This window comes from Micromesistius poutassou, assembly GCF_964030765.1.
Source record: "Micromesistius poutassou genome assembly, chromosome: 23".
In the NCBI taxonomy this organism is placed as follows: domain Eukaryota; kingdom Metazoa; phylum Chordata; class Actinopteri; order Gadiformes; family Gadidae; genus Micromesistius; species Micromesistius poutassou.
In genome coordinates this window covers 283,169-310,668 of record NC_140293.1, presented here as the reverse complement: position 1 = coordinate 310,668, position 27,500 = coordinate 283,169, and the positions used below count along the sequence as shown (strand labels likewise).

General features: G+C 44.5%; 5 protein-coding genes across 7 annotated transcripts in view; 3 read left to right on the top strand and 2 right to left on the bottom strand.

The window, feature by feature from the left end:
- ccdc171 (coiled-coil domain containing 171) overlaps positions 1 to 3,850 on the bottom strand; it is an 11,657-nt gene extending 7,807 nt beyond the window's left edge. For all 3 annotated transcript variants that reach the window (XM_084487337.1, XM_084487338.1, XM_084487339.1), the window contains exons 1-8: positions 3,811 to 3,850; positions 3,287 to 3,358; positions 2,921 to 3,095; positions 2,283 to 2,445; positions 1,770 to 1,948; positions 1,465 to 1,605; positions 830 to 901; positions 568 to 704 (exon numbers count right to left, since the gene is read on the bottom strand). In XM_084487337.1, the coding sequence (XP_084343463.1) occupies positions 568 to 704; positions 830 to 901; positions 1,465 to 1,605; positions 1,770 to 1,948; positions 2,283 to 2,445; positions 2,921 to 3,095; positions 3,287 to 3,351 (932 nt within the window). In that variant the 5' untranslated portion in view covers positions 3,352 to 3,358; positions 3,811 to 3,850. The remainder of the gene's footprint in view (positions 1 to 567; positions 705 to 829; positions 902 to 1,464; positions 1,606 to 1,769; positions 1,949 to 2,282; positions 2,446 to 2,920; positions 3,096 to 3,286; positions 3,359 to 3,810) is intronic.
- Positions 3,851 to 4,173: 323 nt separating this feature from the next.
- Positions 4,174 to 5,538, bottom strand: LOC311368638 (endonuclease domain-containing 1 protein-like; the record flags this gene model as incomplete). Its single annotated transcript, XM_084487442.1, has 3 exons — positions 4,174 to 4,206; positions 4,627 to 5,040; positions 5,209 to 5,538. The coding sequence occupies 3 exons, from the start codon at positions 5,536 to 5,538 to the stop codon at positions 4,174 to 4,176; spliced, it is 777 nt and encodes a 258-aa protein (XP_084343568.1).
- A 2,839-nt stretch (positions 5,539 to 8,377) lies between these two features.
- wdr55 (WD repeat domain 55) lies at positions 8,378 to 13,086 on the top strand (the record flags this gene model as incomplete). Its single annotated transcript, XM_084487346.1, has 4 exons — positions 8,378 to 8,887; positions 9,448 to 9,554; positions 9,733 to 10,002; positions 12,465 to 13,086. 4 exons carry the CDS (start codon positions 8,378 to 8,380, stop codon positions 12,805 to 12,807), a joined length of 1,230 nt encoding a protein of 409 aa, XP_084343472.1. The 3' UTR covers positions 12,808 to 13,086.
- A 458-nt stretch (positions 13,087 to 13,544) lies between these two features.
- On the top strand, positions 13,545 to 20,283 carry LOC311368536 (uncharacterized protein). Its single transcript, XM_084487336.1, has 10 exons — positions 13,545 to 13,643; positions 14,091 to 14,208; positions 14,315 to 14,376; positions 14,488 to 14,623; positions 15,270 to 17,495; positions 17,593 to 17,693; positions 18,004 to 18,607; positions 18,772 to 18,873; positions 19,742 to 19,985; positions 20,129 to 20,283. The coding sequence occupies exons 2-10, from the start codon at positions 14,125 to 14,127 to the stop codon at positions 20,146 to 20,148; spliced, it is 3,579 nt and encodes a 1,192-aa protein (XP_084343462.1). The 5' UTR covers positions 13,545 to 13,643; positions 14,091 to 14,124; the 3' UTR covers positions 20,149 to 20,283.
- Positions 20,284 to 20,954: 671 nt separating this feature from the next.
- Positions 20,955 to 27,500, top strand: part of ttc39b (tetratricopeptide repeat domain 39B) — a 10,924-nt gene continuing 4,378 nt past the window's right edge. The window contains exons 1-12 of the mRNA XM_084487343.1: positions 20,955 to 21,315; positions 22,579 to 22,613; positions 22,960 to 23,064; positions 23,738 to 23,869; positions 25,026 to 25,102; positions 25,376 to 25,443; positions 25,550 to 25,614; positions 25,744 to 25,849; positions 26,242 to 26,307; positions 26,406 to 26,514; positions 26,861 to 26,928; positions 27,315 to 27,374. Of these exons, the coding sequence (XP_084343469.1) occupies positions 21,277 to 21,315; positions 22,579 to 22,613; positions 22,960 to 23,064; positions 23,738 to 23,869; positions 25,026 to 25,102; positions 25,376 to 25,443; positions 25,550 to 25,614; positions 25,744 to 25,849; positions 26,242 to 26,307; positions 26,406 to 26,514; positions 26,861 to 26,928; positions 27,315 to 27,374 (930 nt within the window). The 5' untranslated portion in view covers positions 20,955 to 21,276. The remainder of the gene's footprint in view (positions 21,316 to 22,578; positions 22,614 to 22,959; positions 23,065 to 23,737; positions 23,870 to 25,025; positions 25,103 to 25,375; positions 25,444 to 25,549; positions 25,615 to 25,743; positions 25,850 to 26,241; positions 26,308 to 26,405; positions 26,515 to 26,860; positions 26,929 to 27,314; positions 27,375 to 27,500) is intronic.

Here is a 27,500-nt window from a genome sequence, read left to right as displayed (position 1 = left end):
CTTACATGTCCACAATGTGTGTGGTGTTGATGACAGACAGACAGACAGACAGGTCTTACATGTCCACAGTGTGTGTGGTGTTGATGACAGACAGACAGACAGGTCTTACATGTCCACAGTGTGTGTGGTGTTGATGACAGACAGACAGACAGGTCTTACATGTCCACAGTGTGTGTGGTGTTGATGGCAGACAGACAGACAGACAGACAGGTCTTACATGTCCACAGTGTGTGTGGTGTTGATGACAGACAGACAGACAGGTCTTACATGTCCACAGTGTGTGTGGTGTTGATGACAGACAGACAGGTCTTACATGTCCACAGTGTGTGTGGTGTTGATGGCAGACAGACAGACAGACAGGTCTTACATGTCCACAGTGTGTGTGGTGTTGATGGCAGGCAGACAGACAGGTCTTACATGTCCACAGTGTGTGTGGTGTTGATGGCAGGCAGACAGACAGGTCTTACATGTCCACAGTGTGTGTGGTGTTGATGGCAGGCAGACAGACAGGTCTTACATGTCCACAGTGTGTGTGGTGTTGATGGCAGACAGACAGACAGGTCTTACATGTCCACAGTGTGCGTGGTGTTGATGGCTCTCTCCACCTCTCTGAACTGAGACCTGAGGAGCTGTAGGTCACTGAGTGCCTCCTGTTGGCCAGACCTGGCAACAGCAGCCTCTCCCTCCAGGGCCTGGACACGCACCTACACACATTATATATATATATATATTTACACAAACACACACGTATAAGATACAAACCCTGTGTGTGTGTGTGTGTGTGTGTGTGTGTGTGTGTGTGTGTGTGTGTGTGTGTGTGTGTGTGTACCTTAGCCTCCACGTGAGCCGCTCTCTCTGCCTCAATGTTGGACTCCAAACACCTGATCCTCAGGATCCACTGCTACAGACAGACAGACAGACAGACAGACAGACAGACAGATAGAGAGAGACAGACATTATCTCGGCGGCAAAGAACTGTAAAGCCTGATAATGGAATGATAAAACGCTATTTCCAGTTAGCTAGTTCTGTTGTTTTGTCTTTAGATTGCAACCTCACCGCTAACTGCCACTCAATCCCACACACTGAACCTTTAAACAGTCAATAACATTTTTTGACAGTTACCATTTTGTCTGTGAATGGACGCCGTCTGAGTATTATTTGTTTGGACCACAGATTCATGTCACAGTGATGTTTTAATAGGTTTTACAGTCTATGGTCCATACACTCTCTCCTCTCTACTATTCTCTCTCTCTACTGTCTCATCTCTCATCTCGCCCTCCTCCTGTTTCCAACCTATTACAGCTCCTCCTCCAACTGCTCCTCTCCATCTCTCTTCTCCCCTCTCTCCTCCAGTATTTCTCCTCCTGTCTCTCTCTCTCCTCTCTGTCCTCCTATCTGTCACTTCCTGTCTCTTTCCTCCACTATTCTCCTTTGTGTGTGTGTGTCTCTCTCTCCTCCCCTACCTCCTCTTGTCTCCTGCTCTCCTCCTCTCTCCCTTGTAGGAGGTGTAGTTTTCCGGTCAGCTCCCTGAGGGCCTCGTTCTCGTTCTCTCTCTCCGCCTCCTGCAGCCTCCTCTTCACCTCCTGAAAGGCCTCCTCCTTCTCCTGGAAAACCACACGCACAATTTCAGTGTGTGTGTGTGTGTGTGTGTGTGTGTGTGTGTGTGTGTGTGTGTGTGTGTGTGTGTGTGTGTGTGTGTGTGTGTGTATGTATGTGTGTGTGCGTGTGCGTGCGTGCGTGCGTGCGTGCGTGTGTGCGTGTGTGTTACCTTCAGCAGTGTGTGCAGCTGCTGGGTCTCTTGGGTCAGCCGGTGATTTTGTGCGTGCGCCTTCTTCTTCAGACGTTCGGCCTCGCTCGCTTCCTGTAGCAATGCATGCTGGTCCTGCTCTCTGGCACGCAGGTCCCCCTCCACCTCAGAAACCGTCTGTTCCAGCTGCAACACACGCTCTACACACACACACACACACACACACACACACACACACACACACACACACACACACACACACACACACACACACACACACACAGGTTAAATCTTCTCCAGGTTATACATACATGTTAAGTACACGTTAATACACGTTAAGTACACGCTAAGAACACGTGACGTGTGCCAGGCGGTCCCCTTCAACACGTACTCGACATGACGTCTGCACCTGGTTTACATGTCGTCTGTGTGTGTGCGTTTACCGAGCCGTTGGAGGGGTGATGCAGTGGTCACCTGGTGTGTCTTACAGCTCCCCCACACGCGTGCGTGTTTGCGTATGCGTGTGTGACTCACCCCTCAGTGTGTGGTTGTGTGTGGTGAGGGTGGCGCTCCGGTCCGCCTCTCGGTCCGTCTGTCTGTGACTCAGGGCCAGCTGGTACTCCAGGCTCTGTCGCTCCACCTCCCCTCTCTCCAGCTCCGCCCGCAGCCCCGTCAGCACCGCCTGCAGCCCTGAGACCTACACCGCACCCTCATCACTACCCCATCTCTGACCTACACCCCACCCACATCACTACCCCAACTCAGACCTAGACCCCACCCTCATCACTACCCCATCTCTGACCTACACCGCACCCTCATCACTACCCCATCTCTGACCTACACCCCACCCACATCACTACCCCACCTCAGACCTAGACCCCACCCACATCACTACCCCATCTCTGACCTACACCCCACCCACATCACTACCCCACCTCAGACCTAGACCCCACCCACATCACTACCCCATCTCTGACCTACACCCCACCCACATCACTACCCCATCTGTATGAGTAACTGAGTGAGTGACTGCTGATGGAGTGAGTGAGTAGCATGTGAGTGAGTGAGTGAGTGAGTGAGTGAGTGAGTGAGTGAGTGAGTAGCATGTTGATGAGTGAGTGAGTGAGTGAGTGAGTGAGTAGCATGTTGATGAGTGAGTGTGTGGATTTTACCTCCTGGTTGTTGGCAGCAATCATGTCCAGCTTGTCTTTCTCCAGCTGTTGCACTCTCCATCTCTTCTGGCCCCAAAGGTCTGCTCCTCCTCCTCCTCCACCTCCTCCCTTTTCCTCCTCTTGACTCTGTCCTCCTCGCCTCCTCTCCCCTCCTCTCTGCTTCAGCTCCTTTAAGCTGAATAGACAACTTCCAATACATATATATAGTATACATACTGGTCTGTATATGCATGTGTGTAAATATCTGTGTGTACACACTGGTCTGGGCAAACGAGATAGAATTAGTTAAGATTTAAATGATTACAATTTAAATGAGTCGGGATTTTAAAAAGACTACGTTTTCAATTGAGTCGACATTTGAGCCACCTTGTTGCCTGGGATCGCAGCAGGTCTTGGCTGGCCTCTTCAGGTCCTTCTGGTTGTGTCGACATGACTCACCTAAATAAATGAACACATGACGGGTTAGGGTTAGGGACATTGTGTGATCTGAGTCCTGTTCCTAGTTTTGTGTTATGTGTGTTTAGTAGACGTCTGTAGGAAAGCCGTTTAATAACATAGACTGGACAACACTGACATCACATCTTTCTAAATGAAATGTCACGATACTTCATTTACATGAAGAGTCGTTAACTAAATCAATATAGAACAAAACAGTAACGTTGTTTATATTGTATATCGCATAAGTAAAACAAAAACGAGGCTACTACTATGGCTTCTGAAGAGCTTAGTGTTCCCATGCCAGCGCAGACAACACAACAAAGAAGTATATGTTTAGATCCAGCGGACATTTGGCCAACACAAGTCGCGGGTCATGCATAAATATAAGAAGAAACGAGAAACATACATTGTGCGCTCATTGTATTGGCTGCAAACAAAACAACAACACTTACTGTAATGTTTATTGAAAATCCCTTTGAATCTCGTCCGAAGGCTGAACGTACAGTGGACGCCAGGACTATCCATGTTTACAACCAATCAGCGATCCGAACTTGGTATGGGCGGGAACTCTCGCCTTTAACAACCAATCAGTGATCTGAACGATTGTAGGGGTGGCCTTTTGCAGTTAACAACCAATCAGTGATCCGAACGTTGGATTCGTTTTTTTTTTAATGTTTATAATTTGTTATGGGGAGCTCCTTACATTCCAAGGTTCTATGTTCAGTTCAGTGTTAGCGCCTTGCTCTACTAGAACCCCTAACCCTGAGAGATTTTCCTAACATCTGTGTGACTGTGCCCATCATTCATGATATAAATCACCTTACCTTGTAACTAAGAGGACCACATCTCTGTCACAAGATAATAAAACACATGTAGACACACTCAATATCTGTTGCTTTATTTATACAAAAGTACTTGTACTTTCATACAAAATATGTGGGCTGAAAGATGAAAATATTCATTCAGAGAGAGCCAGAAGAAGACTTGGTAGTACTGTCCTCAAATAGAAAGAGGTACTATTCATTACAACATCAAGTAATTATGTCTTTGAAGCAAGCGACATGTATGTATAGGGTGTGGATACACAGACTCTGTTAGCTCTGTTACGGTTTGCGTGGCCGCTTGTTTGCTTTCTTATCACAGTCAAGAGTTATTTTGGAACACTTAGGACTTATATTGATAAACATGGTACGCAACTCACTAAGTGGAAAGTCGAGACATTGACGAGGAAAGAGTGTAAAATGAAAATGTGAAGTTATGTTTTTCACAGTTTTGGCCTCCAAAATTTGGCCTGTTCCGTTAACGTTGTCACCCCAGTGTGCGCCTGCAACCCACTTCTTCTTCTCTTTGCTATAGCAGCAAAACGCTGTCCAGAGAGTTTTTGGAATATTGACCTCTGTGTTTGGCATATTTTCGTCACTGTGTACTGCTCCAGTCAAAACAAATGCCTCAAGGCGATCGTTTTGGTTTAAACAGTATTTATCCATCACACATTTGACACGATTCTCCATCGTCCTCCATCTTATCCTATTGAATGATTGATGTTGTGGAACACTATTGGTCAGCATGAATGTGGATCTCTGATCATCTTTGCTGTTTGCATGAAAACATGGAAACAAATGGCCTTTATCATACAAACGACCCGCATTGTAGTCCTTTGCAGCCTGGTCATTGGCATCAAGCTAGAAAGAAGAGAGAATTCAAGGTTTATTTAGGTTTCCTTCTATTATTTCAATACCTAACTTAACATATTGTAATTTACAACCAACTATACTAGTTACATACTTAATTACACATACTAAAAGTTAACTAATGTCATCATCTTAGTTACAAATAAAATATTAAATTACCTGTGGCTCCGTCTTCCATTCTATCTCATATCTCCCCTGCATGTGTCCTGTGTATTTATATGCAGAAAACACTGGGATCTTCTTATCTGTGTCATAGAGCGTCATGTACCTTCTGACACTTTTATATGTCTGGCATATGGGCTTGTACCGATTCTGGTTCGTAATGTCCCCATGCTCCAACACTTTTGGTATTTCTGGTGGGGTTCCACCCAGAAAGAATTCATCACAGTCGCTGACTTTGTCCACCACCTCAGTGGCTGTAGGATCCATGGACACGAGAAGCAGAATGACAAGAGCCAATGGACAGCCACCAGTCACTGATGACATCATCACAGGCTGCAGATCTGCAGAGCAGGAAAACAGTGAACCTGATGGTTGGATGTCCCACTAACAGCAAGCAATTATTTGAATCTGATTAATCTCAATTAAGAATGTACAGAACAAGATTCAAACATATTTTCTAGAAATAAACTAATTGTGAATTTACAAATATAAATTCTGATGCAGACACACAATTTCCCCTTTTTTATATTAGATGTGAAGAAATACAATTCTTTACCATTCTGTATTTGTTAATCACTGGATACGCGTGAACGTTTCAATTCTAGTGGAAATAAGTAAAACCAGGTTGGCAGAGTTGTGGAAGATTGAAGAGTTCATTTAAAACTTACAGGATTCCAGCTGATATTTGGTGTGGGTTCTCTGAATGAAGTGGTCCAACAGTCGTCAGCGATATGAACCACAAGTGTGTTGGTCCACCCCTTTGATTCCTCCTTTAAATTGATAGAAGACCGGGCGTGTCCTAAGATTGAACAAGATTATGTGCAATTATATTATGGTCTAGTTAACATATTATAATATTACTCAAAACTAATTTGGTTTAGTTAACTAATTGTAATTTACTATAAACTGATATGGTCTAGTTAACATATTGTAATATTACCCTTTACCCTCAGCTTCTTCAGCAAGGCAGTGGTCGTCTTGGAGGTGTGTTTGGGGTCGTTATCACGCTGGAATACTGCCCTGCGGCCCAGTTTCCGAAGAGAGGGGATCATGCTCTGCTTCAGTATTTCACAGTGTATGTTAGCATTCACGGTTCCCTCAATGAACTGTAGCTCCCCAGTGCCAGCAGCACTCATGCAGCCCCAGACCATGACACTCCCACCACCATGCTTGACTGTAGGCAACACACACTTGTCTTTGTACTCCTCACCTGGTTGCCGCCACACACGCTTGACACTATCTGAACCAAGCTGAAGCATGTCTCCAGACCTAAACCCTATTGAGCATCTCTAACATCCATCAGCTCCGTGATGTCGTCAAGGACAAGTGGAAGAGGATTCCAGTGGCAACCTGTGAAGCTCTGGTGAACTCCACGCCCAAGAGGGTTAAGGCAGTGCTGGAAAATAATGGTGGCCCCACAAAATATTGACACTTTGGGCCCAATTTGGTCATTTTAACTTAGGGGTGTACTCACTTTTGGTGCCAGTGGTTTAGACATTAATGGCTGTGTGTTGAGTTATTTTGAGGGGACAGTACATTTACACTGTTATACAAGCTGTACACTGACTACTTTACATTGTATCAAAGTGTCATTTCTTCAGTGTTGTCCCATGAATAGATTTAATGAAATATTTCCAAAAATGTGAGGGTTAGTATCTCAATTTTGTGAGATACTGTATATGCTGTTTTGTCTTTATTTTATGTAAGTGTAAGTGTGTGTGTGTCATGCTGGCCAGTTCTCTCTTATATATGGTTAGCCTCAATGAGACACCATGATGTTATCTACATAGCTATGTAGATAACATCATGCTTTCTCACTCCTCAACCGGAAGGCCATATGTTGAGAAAGAATCAAGAAAAACACCAAACTATGGTTGCCCAATAAATAACATTATAAAATTTGTGTCTAAGTTAACTAGACCATATCAGTTTATAGTTATATTGCAATATGTACCCTAGTCCATATCAGTTTATAGTAATATTGTGATCATATCATCATAATTGGTTAACAAAACCAAATTAGTAATTTCTTCATTTCTTCAGTGTTGAATAGATTTAATTAAATATTTCCAAAAATGTGAGGGGTGTACTCACTTTTGTGAGGTACTGTATATATATATGTATATAGTATTTAGTGCCTTCCTCTGCCTACTGAGCTAAAACCCCTAACCCTAGAGTGTTAGTGACTTGCGCTATAATATTACTATAAACTGATAGTTAACATATTGACTTTACTATTAGTATAGGCTGACAGCCAAGAGGCCAGGTTACAGGTTGGCAGAATTAGAACTTGTCAAACACAGGTTGTTAAATAATGTTCAAACTCACCATCTCTAAACAAACTAGTGACGTTTACTTTGTCTTTTTTTTTAAGGCTGAGAGTTGTAAGACTTGGACCATTTAATTATAACCCACACACAATATTAGCTGTGATCTCATTTGTTTTTGTGGACCCGGCTGCTAACTAAATGTTCCCTACTGGGAGTTAAATGGTCCAACCTCTGGGATACTTCCAGAGCAGTTTGACCCTCGATCTTCACACACACACTTTGGTCAGTGCTTTTGATTCCTTAAATTTTTCATAACATAAGAGGACAGGATGTTTTCTCATGAGCTACATTATGCGCAAAATATTTAGCAAACACAAATAAACACAAAAACAACTGGGAAACAACTCAATGGGAAACACGATGGAATGCACAAAGCAATACGATTATTTTAATAATAAGTAAAATACTATATTGAATACAATATAAATACTATATTTATATTTATAATATTTATACTGGATTTACTATTTTAACAATATTTTTTATCTATATATTTTCTATTATATACATATATATTTTTTCTTTTTCTTTTTTCTATTACTCTATTGTCTATTTCAACAATATAATCCTAAATACCACCATGCAGTACCCACGCGTACCAAGACTGGTACGCGTGGGTACTGCATGGTGACATCTGACATCTCAGCAGAAACACATAGCTCCAGTCCTGTCCTACTTTTTGACGCCCTGTAGCTCAGCCAGAGCATTCACAGTAGAAGTAAAACACCTGTGTAATCGCTTATGTATAATTAGCTGACATGAGTCCATAGAGGGCGCTGTAAACAGATGCAAACAGCATTACCATAAACTCCTCGAAGAAGAGGCAGAACAACATCATGGCGGCTCCCTTAGAGCACGTTGAAATTTCGAATTTAGCCGAGCATTGTACACAAACCACAGAAATAACTTCAGACAATACTAAAGTTAACACAGATGAAGATGACGATGATGAAGACGAAACGCAAGAACCGAGAATCCGGGAAACTCCGCAGGACATTAAACTTGAGGCCATCTCGAACACATTGGCGTTTCACCCCAGCAGAGACATCCTGGCCTTTGGGGATCTCGACGGGGACATTTACGCCTATTCCTATTCGTGCACGGAGGGTGAGAACAAGGAGCTGTGGTCCTCTGGTCACCACCTCAAGTCATGCCGAGAGATAGCCTTCTCCGGTGATGGGGAGAAGCTGTTCAGCGTCTCTAAAGACAAGTGCGTGCACATGATGGACGTAGAGGTGGGCAAGTTGGTGACGCGCATCCAGAAAGCGCACAGTGCACCCATCAACACGCTACTGGTCGTAGATGAAAACATCCTGGCTACCGGGGACGATGGAGGTACTGTAAAGGTACTGTATGCACCTATATACTACAGCCCCCCTTTTATAACCTAATCCTGACTATATAACCTAATACCTAACCCACCCTAGCCCCTACAATACAACCACATACCCGACCCTAGCCATTACCTAATGCCTAACTCAACTCTATTTTTTATAACTTCATGCCTACACAAGCCTAGCTCTAACTATATAACATAATACCTAACCCTCCCCTTACTATACAACCATACCCAACCCTAGCCCTAACATTATAACCTCATACGTAACCCTAAATAACCTAACCCCTGACCCTAGAACTAATTATATAACTTAATACCTAACTCTAACTTGGCTTTATGACATTATACCAACCTTATACCTCACCTAAAATATCTAGCCTAACATCTCTCACTTAATACCTAATCTCTGCCAAAACATAATAACTTAAAGGTACTGGAGCGTGCTATTCACAAACTTTGAGTGTATCTTGTAAAAATGCCATAGCCATCCGTCCGCTAGCAGTCATACCTGTGTTATAAGTAAGATTTGCCTGTTTTAATCCTAGACTTGATGTTTCACTGTTGCAGGCGTGGGACCTCAGAAAGGGCTCCGCGTTTATGGACCTGAAACACCATGAGGACTACATCAGCAGTATAGCTGTGGACCAGGCTAAGAAAATCCTACTCACTGCCAGGTACGCCATTAATATACCCACTGCCAGGCTAGCTAGCTACTCATTACTCATCATTATACTTACCTCCAGGGTAGCTAGCTATTGCAACTTAACGTGATTCAAATAAGACTTGGTAAGATCTTGATCCCGGTCTGAAGCTAATTCTTACCCGAGGTTAATCTGGTGTCTGTGTGAACAGCGGCGACGGCACCATGGGCGTGTTCAATCTCAAGAGGCGGCGCTTCGAGCTGCTGTCCGAGTTTCAGAGCGGGGACTTGACCTCTGTCGCGGTGATGAAAAGGGGGAGGAAGGTGGTGTGCGGCTCCAGCGAGGGAACCATCTACATCTTCAACTGGAACGGCTTCGGTGCCACCAGCGACCGCTTCGCCGTGAAGGCCGAGTCGGTGGACTGCATCGTGCCCGTGACGGACAGCATCATGTGCACGGCCTCCACGGACGGCTACATACGGTCGGTAGCTCCCGGAGACCGGCCGTCAGTCCACACACCACACTCGCATTCGGTGTTGCGCTTGCTAAGAATCTCCATCAAAACATGCTCAGATAAAAAACAAAAAAGCTTTAGCTTTCTGCTAAATCTTAAATACTTTTCTTTTACGTATCTATTTTCTTTTATTACTTTTTACTTATCTATTCTATTTTATTATTTAATTTTATTGCATGACGATGTTTCTATGGGAAGTACTTTGAGTCTGCCTCGTGTATGAAAAGTGCTTTATGCATATTTTAACGCATATGGCGTAAAACAAAACTTCATATTCACCATGACATCTATAAAGAGAGCCTCTGTGCCTACAATTTAGACTTAAAAAGTGCTAGAGAAACATTTTTCTCCAATATCATTAAAAACAATACTAATAATGCCAGACTGACTGACCAAGCCCCCAACACAAATTCCACCTGATCTTCATTCCACTCAGAAATGCAATGAGTTTGCAGCATTTTATACTGATAAAATTGAAGGCATCAGACGCGCCATCAATGTCTCCACTTTAAACAAAAATGCTGGACTACCACCATATCCAGGCAAAAGTAACATGGCAATGACATGCTTTAATGTCATAGACTCTAAAACTCTTGTGGAAACTGTGACACAACTGAAGCCATCCACCTGTTGCCTTGATACTTTACCTACCAACCACTTTAAGAATGTTTTTGACTGCCTAGCAATAGACATATTGCAAATAGTTAACAACTCTCTCCAATCAGGCACTTTCCCAAAAGCCTTAAAAACTGCAGTTATCAAACCCCTTTTAAAAAAGCGGAGCCTAGATGCCTCTATTATTAACAACTACAGACCAATATCAAATCTACCCTTCATAAGTAAAATCATTGAGAAAGTTGTTCTCCAGCAACTTAGTGACTTCCTGGCATCAACTGGTTGCTATGACACCTTCCAATCTGGATTTCGACCCCTTCACAGCACCGAGACTGCCCTTATTAAAGTTGTAAACGACATCCGTCTTAACACAGACTCTGGCAAAATCTCAATACTAATGCTACTAGACCTCAGTGCTGCATTCGACACTGTAGACCATACAATACTTTTGGACAGATTAGAAAACTGGGTGGGGCTTTCAGGCACAGTTTTAAATTGGTTTAGGTCCTACCTACAAAATAGGAACTACTTTGTTTCCATTGGCGACTTTGTTTCAGAATCAACAAACGTGACATGTGGAGTCCCACAAGGTTCGATCTTAGGACCCTCTCTATTCAACATCTACATGCTCCCACTAGGGCAGATCATGCAAAATAACAATATTGACCATCACTGCTATGCTGATGACACGCAAATCTATGTATCTCTATCACCAAATGACTATCAGCCCATTGATCTGTTGTGCCAGTGCATTGAGCAAGTCAAAGACTGGATGTGCCAAAATTTCCTTCAACTAAATGAGGACAAAACCGAGATAATTGTATTTGGTGCTAAAACCGAAAGGCTTAAAGTTACCCAACACCTTCAATCTCTGTCCCTGAAAACCTCAATGAAAGCCAGAAATCTAGGGGTTATCATGGATTCAGATTTACATTTCGACAGTCACATCAAATCAGTTACAAAATCTGCATATTATCACCTTAAAAACGTAGCAAGACTTAGAGGGCTCATGTCTACCGAAGACTTACAAACACTTGTACATGCCTTTATCACTAGCAAGCTTGATTACTGCAATGGTCTCCTTACAGGTCTCCCAAAAAAAACTCCAGCTTGTTCAGAATGCCGCTGCTAGAGTTCTAACAAAGACCAAAAAATGTGAACATATTACACCAATTCTTAAATCATTACATTGGCTCCCTGTATGTCAGAGAATTGATTTTAAAATCATGTTGCTAACCTATAAATCCCTACATGGTTTAGGGCCAAAATATTTAACTGATATGCTTCCACTACATAAGCCTTCTAGGCCACTAAGATCCTGAGACCAATCTGTTAATTATCCCCAGAGTCAACACGAAGCATGGGGAAGCAGGATTTAGTTACTATGCAACAAATAGCTGGAATAAACTCCCTGAGGATTTAAGACTTGCCCCAACTCTGACAGCTTTTAAAACAAGACTGAAGACTTTTATGTTTGCTTTAGCTTTCTGCTAAATCTTAAATATTTATTATTATTATTATTATTATTATTTTTTTTTTTCTCACTTTCTAAAATGCATTTCTTTTAACTCTGCCTTTCTAAAATGTTTTTTAAACTTTGCCTTTATTTTCTATCTATTTTACTTTTTACTTAACTATTGTTTTCTTTTATTGTATGACAATGTTTATATGTGAAGCACTCTGAGTCTGCCTTGTGTATGAAAAGTGCTATATAAATAAAGCTGCCTTGCCTTGCCTTGCCTTGCCTTTATAAATAAAGTTGCCATGCCTAATTGTATACTAGCCTAATATCTTGTGTTGTTTGTGGTCCTCAGGGCAATCAACGTGATGCCTAACCGCGTCATCGGCTGCCTGGGTCAGCACGTCGGAGAGCCCATAGAACAGATCGCCAAGTCCAGAGACGTCCACTTCCTGGCCAGCTGCGCCCACGACCAGCTCATCAAGTTCTGGGACATCTCCAAGCTTCCCGCCATGATGGTGAACGACTACCGCAAGCGCAAGAAGAAAGATGGCCGCCTCGCGTCTCTCACTAATAAAGCGCTGGGCGGGAATGACTTTTTCTCTGGACTGGTGGAAGAACCAGAGAAGATGGAAGAGGTGGAGGGGGAAGAAGATGAAGAGGAGGAGGAGGAGGATAGTGATAGTGGCAGTGATTGAGGTTTAGGATCCTGAAGAACTTTGCCATAGCAACGGCCCTTATCTTGAAGGTTCCGGACCTCAAGGTCTTGAAGGGACATCAGAAAGGTCTGGGCTGTTGTTGGATTGTACAAAGCTGATTGTACGTTGCTGTATACTACAGCAACGAAGGCGTGTGTGTGCGTGTGCGTGTGCGTGTGTGTGTGTGTGTGTGTGTGTGTGTGTGTGTGTGTGTGTGTGTGTGTGTGTGTGTGTGTGTGTGTGTGTGTGTGTGTGTGTGTGTGTGTGTGTGTGTGTGTGTGTGTGTGTGTGTGTGTGTGAAATAACCAATGATATGGTTTGAATACGTTTATGTTTCTGAAATAAAGGAGGATTTGAGGATTAGATGTGAAATGTGATGATTTTGTATGCAGATGGTTGTGCACTGGTATCCATATGTAGACTGACAATACACAGGGTTCACTTTAATATTTTTGGGATTATTTTACTTTGGCTACAAGGTTACCCTAATTTGTATTAGAAGACCAAGTCCAATTTTCTCTGGACCATGGTTACTTTCAAATTATGAACAATTAAGATTTACAGCCTTCTTGGCTTTATTTATGAACGTAAAAATATATATCGGTCCTTTCAAAAATACATCAAATTCCAAGATTACAAGCTTGATGTTGCCGTGATCTTATTGGTCCCATCCGACTTGAACAACACAGCATCCCGAACCCGCCATTCTGTTGGTCACGTGACGGTCTAAGGCAATATGGCGGTGCACTGTATTAGCTATTTGGTATCACTGATGGATTAACAGTCACACGGCGTGTTCGTTTTAGGATTTTAAAGGAGTTTCCTCTGGAATACAGGTAATTTATATGTGTACATTTAGGCTTTTTTATCCTGATATTCCGTAATCTAATACATTTATATTCGTATTCAGAAGAGTTCCGGTCGTGTCCTCAGTGTGTGAGTGTGTGTGTGTGTGTGTGTGTGTGTGTGTGTGTGTGTGTGTATGTGGGTTTGTATGTAAACAATGAGCTACACGAAAGTAGTAGTAGGTAATAGTGAAACTCACCACACAGACACACATACGGTGACGCTAGCCGATGTGATGGATCGGGACAGCTGTGCCTAGTTAAAGTAATACATAGCTAAATGAACATTGTATTAAGAGGAATAAATGTTAGTATTGCGTACTTATGTGTAACGCTACTAACGGTTCAAAATCATAATTTACATTGTATCCATGTCCATTGTATGGTTTTCTGACTATAGTCTGACATTATAAGAAGTGTAACGTGTATGGGCTAAAGCCGTGCTGTAGACGGTCTGAACCTGACAGCAGCCATGGCCGGAGGAGCATCGACCAGATACAAACTGGGAGACCTCGTCTTCGCAAAAATGAGAGGCTTTCCCCATTGGCCTGCTCGGGTAAGACTCACTCACTCAGCTACCTACTTACTTACTTGCTTGCTTGCTTACTTACTTACTTACTTACTTACTTACATACTTACTTGACTATCGTGTGTGTATGCAGGTTTGCAGTAACGATGTAACTAAGAAAATGATTGGTGTGTTCTTCTTCGGGACCCACCAAATGTGAGTTGAGGTGATACTGTACGGTATATTAAAGATGATGTCTCTCTCACCCTCGGACATGTAATTGGAAAATAAGAAAGTGGTTTTGAAAACTCTCCTTCCCTGATCCAGTGGTCTGGTTCTGCGTGACAAAGTGGTTCCTTATGCGGGGAATCAAGCCAAGTACGGCAAAGGGGTGCGGATCAGAGGATTCACAGAAGGCATGTGGGAGATCCAGAACACACCAGGTGTTGAAAGTAAACACAAGGTACTGTCTCACTTTCTCCCTATCTCCCTATCTCCCTATCTGTATCTGTATCTGTCTCTGTCTCTCACTTTGTCTCCACCTCTCTGTCTGTTTGTCTCACTTGCTCTCTCCCTGTTTCTCTTGCTGTCTCTGTCTATCTCACTGACTCTCTCTCTCTCTGTCACACTCTGTCTCAGTCTGTCCGTCTCTCTGTCGCTGTCTTTCTTACTTTGTTGCTCTGTTTCACTCACGCTGTCTCACTCTCTGTTTCACTGTCTCACTGACTCTCTCTCTCTCTGTCACACTCTGTCTCAGTCTGTCCGTCTCTCTGTCGCTGTCTTTCTTACTTTGTTGCTCTGTTTCACTCACGCTGTCTCACTCTCTGTTTCACTCCTTCTTCCTCAGTCTGTCTGTTTCACTCTCTATCGGCCCATCATTTTTGTCAACTGAGGAGAGCAATATTGGCATGGCAAACAAAGTTGAAATAATGCAACTATTACTAGACTTTCTCTCTGTATGTCTGTCTCTTTGTAAGTGTCTCTCTGTATGTCTTTCTCTCTATGGCTGTCTCTCTGTCGCTGTACGTCTCTCTGTATCTCTTTATTCTGTCTCCCTGTAGTTCTGTCTCCTTGTCTTACGTTGGGTCTGCTTTTTCTTCTCTCCTCAGTCGCCAGCTAAGACAAGTTCTCCTAAGGCTCCAACGGGGAAGGATCCTGCTTCACAGAAAAGCCCTAATCGGGGGGGCAGGCGTCCACAACAAAGCCCAGCTGAACCTGCTAGTGGGTCAGCTTCTGTTGACCCTCCTGCTGAACCTACAAAACCCACGTCAGCTGGACCTGCTAGCAGCTCCATACCTGGTGCTGGTAAAAAAGCTGTTGCGACACCACAATCTAAAACCACGATAGCCCCCAAACCTAGAGAGACAACCCCCCTGACAGCTACATCTGTCACTGAAGACGTTCCTCAACCTAATGTCCGACGCACGCGCAGTTTGAAAAACACCAGCAGCTCTCAAACAGAGCATAAAGCCAGGAAAGTCGTGACGGCCAAACCTCCGGGCGTTTCGGAGGCCACCACTGCTAAAACTAGCCATCCAAGCCCAGCTAAATTCCCTCTGAACTCTCCTCCTTTAACAAATGCTACCACAGCTGAAGCTAGCCAAACAAGCTCAGCTAAAGCTACAAGGAGCACTACTCCTTTAACCAAGGCTACCACAGCCAACATTAGCAAACCAAGCCTAGCTAAAGCTACAAGGAGCTCTGCCCCCTTAACTGATGCTACCGTGGCTAACATCAGTCCACCAAGCCTAGCAAAAGCTACAAGGAGCTCTACTTCGCTAACTGAAGCTATCACTAGCAGACCAAGCCCATCTAAAGTCACTAGGAGCTCTACTCAACTAACTAATGCTGCTGTTGTTGATGACACCACCAAAGCAACGCCAGTGAAACCTGCTACCATCTCTACTCCTTTACCTCATGTCACCAATGCTAAAACAGGCCAATCAAGCCTAGCTAAAGTTACAAGGAGCTGTGCTCCATTAACCAATGCTACCACAGCTAATGCTAGCCAACCAACCACAGCTAAAGCTACGAGGAGCTCTGCTCTGTTAACTGATGCTACCATAACTAATGCTAGCCAGCCAAGCCTAGCTAAAGCTAAAATGAGCTCTGCCCTGTTAACCGATTCTACCACAACTAATGCTAGCCAACCAAGCCTAGCTAAAGCTACAAGGAGCTCTTCTCTATTAACTGATACTACCATAGACATTGCTAGCCAGTCAAGCATAGCTAAAGCTAAAATAAGCTCTTCTCCTTTAACTGATGCTACCACGGCTGACGCTAGCCAACCAAGCCCAGCTAAAGCGACAAGAATCTCTCCTCCTTTAACTGATGCTATCACAGCTAATGCTAGCCAACCAAGCCAAGCTAAAGCTACGATAAACGCTGCTCTTTTGACCGATGCTACCATGGCTAACACTAGCCAACCATGCCCAGCTAAAGCTACAAGAAGCTCTGCTCTCTTAACTGATGCTATCACAGCTAATGCTAGCAAACCAAGCCTAGCTAAAGCTACAAGGAGCTCTGCTCCGTTAACTGATGCTACCACAGCTAAAGCTACAAGGAGCTCTACTTTGTTGACCGATGCCACAATAGCTAACGCTAACCAACCAAGCCTAGCTAAAGTTACAAGGAGCTCTGCTACATTAACCGATAGTACAACAGCTAACGCTAGCCAACCAACCACTGCTAAAGCTACAAGGAGCTCTAGTCCTTTAACCAATGTAACCACTGCTAACACTAGCCAACCGAGCCTAGCTAGGGCTACGAGGAGCTCTACTCCTTTAACCGATGCTACTACTACAGGTAACGCTAGCCAACCAACCCTAGCGAAAGCTACAAGGAGCTCTGCTCCATCAACTGATGCCATCACAGCCATCAAAGTCACCCCCGCTGAACCGGCAAGCAGTTCCATACCGGGTGATGGTCCAACCGCTGACCAGACTGCGGACCAAACACCTCAACCTGAAACCCTGACAGCCCCCACACCTAGAGAGACCACCACGCCGACAGCTCCATCCGTCACTGAAGACGTTACTCAACCTAAAGCCACGACAGCCCCCACACCTAGAGAGACCACCACGCCGACAGCTCCATCCGTCACTGAAGACGCTGCTGAACCTCAAGGCCGACGTACACGCAGTTCCACCACGTCAGCCCCCCAGTCGGACGGACCCAGTGGTTCTAGTAGTCATGGTACTCACACGAGGAAGAGGAGGAGGGAGGTGGAACAGGAGGAAGGAGACAACATGGAAGGAAAGAAGAAGAAGGAGGAGGATGGGAGAGTTGAGCAGACCGAGGAAAAGGAGAAGTCCATCGTTGAAGAGGACCAGCAGGTGAGTGCACCTCTCACTGTCTTCCTGTCTCCTTCCCTTGTGCCCTTGTTGCCTCACAGGCACTGTGTAAAGTGTATGTGTGTGTGTGTGTGTGTAGCGGCAGCAGCGTCTGGCTGTCAGGAGAGAGAATGTGCTGCGTTCTCTACGGGGTCTGATCACCACCAGGAGAGGAAGAGGAGGCAGGAGGAAGGAAACCACGTAAGACTCTATACTCTACTACATTACATCCATAGACATGGATGAAGTTGATCAATCCCAAGTGTGTGTGTGTGTGTGTGTGTGTGTGTGTGTGTGTGTGTGTGTGTGTGTGTGTGTGTGTGTGTGTGTGTGTGTGTGTGTGTGTGTGTGTGTGTGTGTGTGTGTGTGTGTGTGTGTGTGTGTCCACTGCATTACATCCATAGACAAGGACTCTATACTGGGACTAGAGTCCTCTAGTCTGGGACTCTATGGATCCCTGTAACATACACACGGTGATGATGTCCTGATGAGGTAACTTTTTTCCTCCAAGGTGGAGCCGGTTGGGTCAGCGGGTCAGAAAGGTTGAGAGACTCCGCAGCAGGACAGAGACCCCCACACAGAGCCAATCAGCACGCGGCAGAGGAAGGAGGCGCTTCTCACCTGTCGGAGACCGGACACTCACTCACGAGGAGGCGAGGAAGGAGACGAGGGAGGAGGAGGGGAGGAAAGAGGAGAAGGACGAGAGTCAGGGCACCAGAGGGAGTAGAGGAGGGAGAAGAGGAGGAAGGAGAGGAAGAGGAGGAGCAGGAGGGAGAGGAGGAGGCGGGAGAGGGAGGAGCCCAGCGGCGAAACAGGATTCTGAACCACAGGAAGACCGGAGGAGGAGCAAGAGAGGAGCAGGGGTAGAGGAGGAGGAGGAGGAGGAGAGAGAGGAGGTGAAGCCACCACAGAGGAAGAGAAGAACTATTCGCCAAGAGGAGAAGGAAGAGGAGAAGGCGGAGGAGAGGGTGGAGGAGGGCGGAGCGGAGCTGCAAGGCATGCTGGGTAATGTAGTTGAGCAGCAGAGTGTCGGGGAGACCAGAGGAACGCTGCTGGACTCCACGCTGCACCGTATCCATGGCGACCTGCGCATCGCCCTGAAGTCAGACAGCCCTGTGAGTCTGTCTGTCTGTGTCTTTGTCCGTCTGCCTCTTCGTCTCTATCTATCTGTCCGTCTGTCTCTCTGTTTGTCTATTCTCCTCTGCAGGTTATCCAAAGGTGTCTGTCTGTCTGACTGTGTATATAGTAACTATTTATTTTACAATGCATGTGTGTGCAGGATGTGGCCAGGTGTGTGTCTGCATTGGACCAGCTCAGCATGCTCTATGTGACGTCTCGTCACGTTCAGAAGCACAGTGAGCTTGTGTCTACACTGCGGAAGGTACAAGCACACGAAAATACACATATCTTTCTATGTCTTTTGCAAATCATGTGTCTATTTGTGTGTTTGTATATATGTATTTAAGATGTGCTACTACAGAGCATGTCAGGCTGGGATAGATTACCTTTACATTTATTTAACTGATGCAATAAGTTTGTTAAAAAACGTAGTTGAAACCCCAAAAGTGAAAGGATCCTGGCGTGCATAAAATTCATGAAATAAGTGACAGTTTAGAGACATGAAAAAGAGAATTCCTATTCATGGGCCAAGATGCAGTCCCAACAGATGAGTTTTCAGTCTGCGACAGAAGATTGGTGGGGTCTAGGCTGTCCTTATGTTGGCAGCTGGTCATCCTGGTCATTCCCTCCCTGGAAGGAGGAGCCGCTCAGTCTTGTCCAGATGCAGCTGTGTTGGTGTGTCGATAATCCAGAGATGTCTGCCAGATGCACAATTCCACACCACAGACAGAATTTCGTGTGTGTCCTCTGCATAGCTGTGGTAGGAAATGCCATGTGAATGAATGACAGAACCCAGTGACCTGGCCTACAGAGATAATAGGATGGGACCCAGGAAAGATCCCTGAGGGACACCCGTAGTACGACTACAAGGTTCAGACACAGATTGTGTATAACTGGCAATCTCAGGCTCAATCTCAAATGTGACCCAGGAAAGATCCCTGTCTACAAGATCCCCACTACAAGGTTCAGACACAATCTGTGTCTGAACCTTGTAGTCGTACTACGGGTGTCCCTCAGGGATCTTTCCTGGGTCCCATTTGAGATTGAGCCTGAGATTGCCAGTTCTCGGAGGGTGAAGAGGATCCGGATATATTTGTATATATATTGACACATATTTCCATGTATTGTAGATGCGCTATTACAGAGCATGCCAGGCTGTGATGGACAAGGCGTCAATGTTGTACTGTCGCTTCAAGAACTCCTTCCTGCTGGGGGAGGGAGAGGAGGTGCTGAGCCAGGCCTACCTCCACTCACTCCTCCAGGAGAGGGAGAGGGAGGAGGAGCAGAGGTGGAAGCTGGAGGAGGAGAGGAGGAAGAGAGGGGCGGACGGCGAGGGCAGAGGAGAAGAGGAGGTGCAGAGCACTCAAACACAAGGTTGTAAAATATGTCTTGTCCGTCTCAATACCTTTTCTGTGTCTGTATTTTATGCTGTCTGTAATTGTGACACGGACACTGGTGCATTAACCTCGTGTATGTTTCTGTGTGTTTGTGTGTCTGTGTCTGCTGCGTATTTGCAGGTCCAATGGATGCTTCCTGAACCTTGTGGAATGTACAGACTCTGATTAAATGTTCTTGCTGTTGGAGACTTCCTGAAGGAACTTGTTTTTTTCTTACATGTATAATTTGTGTGTGTCTGTTTATACTTTATACGTTTAGATTATTTGAACGAGGTTGCTACCGCTCTGTATCATAGCATCTTGCTTTCAAAATAAAAGCAGTTTTGATAAACTGCCTGGTATTTTGTATTTTTTTCATGTGTCACGTGTAATTGAGACTGTATTCATCAACTACTTTTATGTGATTCTATTGTTTCTATTGGCATTGTATTGTTTCGCTTTGGCCTATAATGAACAACAGCGTCATCGTGTCGCCCTCTAGTGGCGGGTTCGTGGAAGGTCAGGTGCGCTGGTCCGCACACATGGATGTAGCCTATTGAAAGATGTCTGATGAGGTCCCTCATCCTCGCTAGGAGAGACATGGTGCTGTTGGTCTAGTTGGGACAGACCAAGGATGTAAACATCAAGTTCACTCAACTTGTGTTTGTTACGGGAATCATTTCAGTATCTTCCTGTTCTGTTCGTTAACTCACTACTTGTATAGGGAGGTGTGTGTGTGTGTGTGTAATGGTCAGTCGTCAACGCATTGATTTAACCATTTTTCAAGGGTGGACTGTGACGTACCCTGTAAAATGTTTCCATCCACTGGAGCTATAAATAGAGTCGGGTCACGTGATCGGACACACAGTTTACCCTCAAACCAGACGCACACACCCTGTCGAGACTGAATCACGCAAAGTCACCCCACGCACGCATTCTACCTGTACCTGTGAGTGTTTGAGTGAAATCTAGGACAGGAGAACGCCACAAGGCATATACCGCAGTACGCACACACGAACACGCACACACACATCCTGACATCCTCGCTTTCTCAGGGGGCGGAGTGAAAGAGGAGGAAGCTGGAAAAGAGTGTGGAAGGTGTGTGTGTGTGTGTGTGTTATAGACTGACCGTCAACGTCCACGGAAGGAGCTGTGAGGGCACATTGTGTGTGCTGTAGAGGGTGCGCGCTGAGCGTCTCGTCTTGTGTTATTGATGAGGAAGTGGCGCTCACTATGGGTCACTGATATCCCCGCTCTAGACCGTCTAGATCTACTCTGATAGCTGCACCATGGCACACGTAGGCAACGGAGCGGCTGGGGAGGACGAGGTGAGAGACACACACACACACACACACACACACACACACACACACACACACACACACACACACACACACACACACAGTCCACTTAGGTCGCTAGCCTCTCTGTACACAGTAACCAGATATCTACTTTCCCTTATGTGTTGTCCGGTTAACCACCAGTGGTTACCACGTAGACACCACGGGAGCCATAGCAACCATCATCTATTCAATTATTTTAGATGAACGCATACACACACACACACACACACACACACACACACACACACACACACACACACACACACACACACACACACCAGTCGGCTGCTGATAAACTGGCTGTGTAACAACTGTGTGTGTGTGTGTGTGTGTGTGTGTGTGTGTATTACCGGGTCTCTGATGGATTCTTGACTAATTGATGAGCTCACTGTTGTCACAAGAGAACCTCCCGAAACTGTATGTAGAAGTATCTCCCTCTCTCTCCCCCTCTCCCACTCCCTCTTTCTCCCCCTCTCCCTCTCCCTCTTTCTCCCCCTCTCCCTCTTTCCCCCCCTCTCCCTCTCCTTCTTTCTCTCTCTCTCCCCCTCTGTCTCAATGTCATACAATGGCTGGTCGCTTGTGCCTCTGGAATGTAGTGAATGTGTCTTAATAACAGACCTGATAGTCCAGCATTTCACTCATTAGAGGGAGAGACAGACCGTCACAAAGAGTCACACACAGACACACACACACACACACACACACACACACACATCCTTAAAACGATATCACTGGTAAATCATTCTGTTTGTCCTAGTTACAAACAAACACACACAAAAAAAATACAAGTAAACAACATATTTACTATTATTATAATATTATACAATTGGTGCGTTGACTTTCACAGATAAACTCTGCTGACGGTCCTTTTCCAAGCGCTAAATCAAACCATGACGTTTTTACGGGATCGATTTGCGATGGATCAACCGGCCCTAGACTTGTTTCAGTGTTGTGTTGATCTGCGGTCTTGAATATCCTCTCATGAGATCTATAATGAAAGACGTCAGGTCGTCGATCACAATGCATGCTCAACAGTGAGCCATCGTAGATCTATTAAGCTCATAGTAGTATATATGATGCGTAGACCTTGTTCATCTGGGGAATCAGCTGTTTCCGTGGGGATGTTAACCTTTGACCTTTTGGTGCATAGGCTTTATGAAGCGATCGACTCATTACCTGAATTAGGGGTTTTAATCATGGTCAATGGTCACATGTCAGCCCACCTAATGTGGTTCTTGTCTTCTCCAGGAGTGCTTTGAAGATGCCTTTGAGCGGATACCAGTGTGAGTACACACAGACACACAGACACACACACACACACACACAGACACACACACACACACACACACACAGACACAGACACACACACACACACACACACACACACACACACACACACACACACACACAGACACACACACACAGACACACACACACACACACACACACACAGATTGTATAACAGTTGTATTACAGTTAATCCAATAAAATCTCTCTCTGATATACAAACACCTGTATATTGTGTGTGTTTGTGTGCGTTCATGCGTCTGTCTGTCTGCCTTTCTGTGTGTGTGTGTGTGTGTGTGTGTGTGTGTGTGTGTGTGTGTGTGTGTGTGTGTGTGTTTTCAGGGCCGGCCAAATGGACCTGCGTACAGCCATACAGGAGACACAGTGTGCTCTCAATCTGGTCCTCAACAACAAGTTTAATGAAGCCCTGGAGCTACTGAAACCATGGTAACCATAATATATACATTTCCATGGTAACCCTAATATATACATCGCCATGGTAACCCTAACCAGATATAATCAGTATATATATTTGTTTAGTGTATATATATATAGCCAAATATAGATACAGTGTGTATGTATATATGATGTGTATGTATATGGATCTCTAAGTATAAAGCGAGCATGTATGCATATTTAAATAATGTGTATATTGATGTTTTTATATGTGTGTATATATCTACATCTATGTATGGAGGCAGTATGTAAGTCTGTATGTATGCATGTATGTATGTGTGTGTATATATATATATATAAATATATATATGGAACATCAGGTAGAGAGACAGTGTGTGTGTGTGTGTGTGTGTGTGTGTGTATATATATATATCCATGTATAGAGAAGGTATGTATGTGTAAATAATATATATTTCTGGATCTCCAGGTATAGAGACAGTATGTATGTGTAAATAATATATATTTCTGGATCTCCAGGTATAGAGACAGTATGTATGTATATTATATATATTTCTGGATCTCCAGGTATAGAGACAGTTTGTATGTATAATATATGTTTCTGGATCTCCAGGTATAGAGACAGTTTGTATGTATAATATATGTTTCTGGATCTCCAGGTATAGAGGCAGTTATGTATGTATAATATATGTTTCTGGATCTCCAGGTATAGAGACAGTATGTACCATGCTCTGGGCTACAGCAGCATCCTCGTGATGAAAGCAGCGATGACTTTTGAACATCAAGACATCCAGGTCGCCATGGCAACCATCAAGGACGCCCTCAACACCTGCCAGAAGTAAGTTGGAGTGTGTTCTAGCGTTGGAGTTTGCTATGGGTTGTTTTGACATACATGACATACATAATTGATTTATGCCGGTGTATTATTTAAGGTTATTTTTCACATTTATCTCTCTTTATCTCTTTATTCTCTCTCTCTCGCTCTCTCTCTCTCTCTATTTCTCTCTCTCTCTCTCTCTCTGTCTTTCTGTCTCTCTCTCTCTAATAATTGTATAAATAACAGATCAGATCTTAAATTATCAACAATATAATAACAATAATAATAACAATAAGCAATGTGAATATACGTTAGTATCATAGAAAATGACATATGACATTTTAGGACATATTGTGCTGCCAGGGCAGCAGACGGACCTTCACCAAGAACAATTGACATTTTGTCCTTATGTTCCATGTCTGCAAAATTTGGAATATAGATTTGTAATTTGGTGAAGTATACTTGTCTTAAAATGTCATATTTTTTTACAATGTAAAAGGAAGTGCTCCTCTGTCTCAACCTTCTCTGCCTGACAGTGACCACATATTCTGTGTTCTCTGGGCAGCCAGGTCTTTCTGTGCCTGCCTGTTTCCACTGCCAGGTTGTGGTCACTGAGCCTGTACTTGGTCAGGATTTGCCTCTGCTTCACATCTCTGACAGAGAGGAGATAGTCTGCTAATTTGTAATTTCTGTTTAGGATCAGATAGGAATTCATTCTACTTTGGTTTGAGATTTGGTTTGTCCAATGTTCCAAATAGTCTCTTTTGCTTCATTAATTATTTTGTTGACTCTAATTGGTGTTTTGGAGGCAGTGCTGGACTGAGCTTGATGTGTGTTAGTTAGCTTCAGCACCAGCTGGCAAAGGGGACTCTTGTCAGGGTTCAGTTCCTGGGTTTCTTGTGCTTCAAAAAGAAGTGTATTTTTGGGACTTGATTTTAAGTGCATCCAGAATTTTAGTGCTTGTTTTTGGATAGGTATAGCCAATGGGTAACGATCTAATTCTGCCCTACATGCGTTGTTTGGTGTTTTTGTTTGTTTTGTTTTTCCTCTCTCTCTCTCTCTCTCTCTCTCTCTCTCTCTCTCTCTCTCTCTCTCTCTCTCTCTCTCTCTCTCTCTCTCTCTCTCTCTCTCTCTCTGTCTTTCTGTCTCTAGTAAGTAAGTGTGTTTATTGTTTCAGGTTCAGGAAGAGAAGCTCAGTGGTTGGTTCTCTGTCAAATTTGGTCAGCAAGCAGTCACATGGAGGAGCTCCTGAAGGTGCACACACACACACACACACACACACACACACACACACACACACACACACACACACACACACACACACACACACATGTTTATATGTCAATATAATTGTGTGTATATGTCTGTGTGTAAATACAGTTGTCTACATTTGTTTATGGAGTTGTTTGTATATATATGTATGTATGTATGTATGTATGTATGTATGCATGTATGTGTGTATGTATATATATACATACTATATTATATATAGTATAGTATATGTTTGGTGTATATATCTGTCTATAGAGGAGATCCACGCTGAACTCTGCTATGCTGAGTGTCTACTGCAGAAGGCTACGCTAACGTTTGTACAGGTCAGCACACACACACACACACACACACACACACACACACACACACACACACACACACACACACACACACACACACCCTCAATGTTTATATGTGTCTCTCTCTCAGGATGAAAATATGATCAGTTTTATTAAAGGAGGAATAAAGATCAGGACCAGCTATCAGATCTACAAGTAGGACCAGCATCTTTAATCCGATAACATTCTCTGATCATTAAGCTTTATTATCGTCTGATTTGAAACAATCTGGCTATAATCTGATTTCAATCTGATTAATCACATGTCACATGTTTGATCCAACAGGGAATGTCAGAACATGCTAAATGCCAATCAGGACCAGGCGGCCAGCTCTGATTCGTTCACACAGTTTGAGGGCGGGGTCAAACTCGGCATAGGATCCTTCAATTTGGTGGGTGACACTCCTCTCACAGTTCCACTACCTTTCTCTATCTTACTCCCTCTTACTGTTCCTCTACCTCTCTCTACCTCTCTCTCTCTCTCTTACTGTTCCTCGCTCTATCTCTCTCTCTCACAGTTCCCCTACCTCTCTCTATCTCACTCCCTCTTACTGTTCCTCTACCTCTCTCTGCCTCTCTCTCTCTCTCTCTTACTGTTCCTCTCTCTAGCTCTCTCCCTCTTACTGTTCCTCTTCGTCTCTCTCTCTCTCTCTCTCTCTCTCTCTCTCTCTCTCTCTCTCTCTCTCTCTCTCTCTCTCTCTCTCTACTGTACCAAAATGTAAATACAGTGAAAAAAGTAAGTACCTTTAAAGTATGTACTAAGTACTGTCTTTGTCTCTACCAGATGCTTTCCCTCCTGCCTCAAAGGATTCTCCGATTGTTGGAGTTCATAGGATTCTCAGGAAATAGGGTAAGTAAACACACACACATACACACACACACACACACACACACTGTTGCTCTCTCTCTTTCCATCTGTAACTCTCTCTTCACTCCCCCTCTCGGCAGGAGTTTGGTCTGAGTCAGCTGATGGAGGGCTCAGCCAATCACAGCCTGCGTTCCATCCTCAGCGCTCTGACGCTGCTCTTCTACCACACCTACGTCTCTCTGATCCTGGGTACCTCTCCTCACCTCCTCAGCCCCCCCCCCCCACCCCCCCCCTCCTCCTCCTCCCCAGCTCCTCCTCTTCCTCAGCCTCTCCTCACCTCCTCCTCCACAGCTCCTTCTTCGCTGTCCCTCATCCTCACCTCCCCCTCGTCTCCTCACCTCCTCCTCCCTCTCACCTCCTCCTAACGTCCTCCCTCTCACCTCCTCACCCCTCCTTTTTTTACCTCCTCACCTCCACCCCGCCTGCTCGTCTCCTTCTCCTCCACCCCGCTCTCCCTCCTCCCCCTCCCCTCCTCACCTCCCCTTCATGCCCCCCTCCTCCTCACCTCTCTTCTCCTCTCCTCCTTGTTGTACAGGGACAGGTGAGGGGAACCTGGTTGAGGCGGAGGCCCTGCTGGAACCCTACCAACAGAAATACCCCAAGGTACAGCTCCCACCTGGGTCTATATAGTGGCCGTACTGTACCTTACTGTACTGACAGAAATACCCCAAGGTACAGCTCCCACCTGGGTCCATATAGTGGCTGTACTGTACCTTGTACTGTACCGACAGCGATATAGTGTTTCACCTTCTTCTGACAAATGTACTTATTGTAAGTCGCTTTGGATAAAGGCGTCTGCTAAATGCCCTAAATGTAAATGTGAATGTAAATATTGTGGCTGGATCATTGGGCCAAAGGGGCTTTCACTCGGAACATGGGTGATATATGTTACTGAAGGTATAGTTATAGGTGATGGATTTATATATGGGTTATTTATGTATATATATATATATATATATATATATATATTGTGTCTCTTTTTCTCTCAGGGCTCCATCATCCTCTTCTACACTGCTCGTATCTCCGCTCTCAGAGGAGACTTTGAACAGGTCAGACACACACACACACACACACACGCGCACACACATATACACACTCATACACATACACACTGTGGCAACCCGGCACGGTGACTGACCCGCCTTCTTCCAGTCAGGACACGATTCAGATTTTAC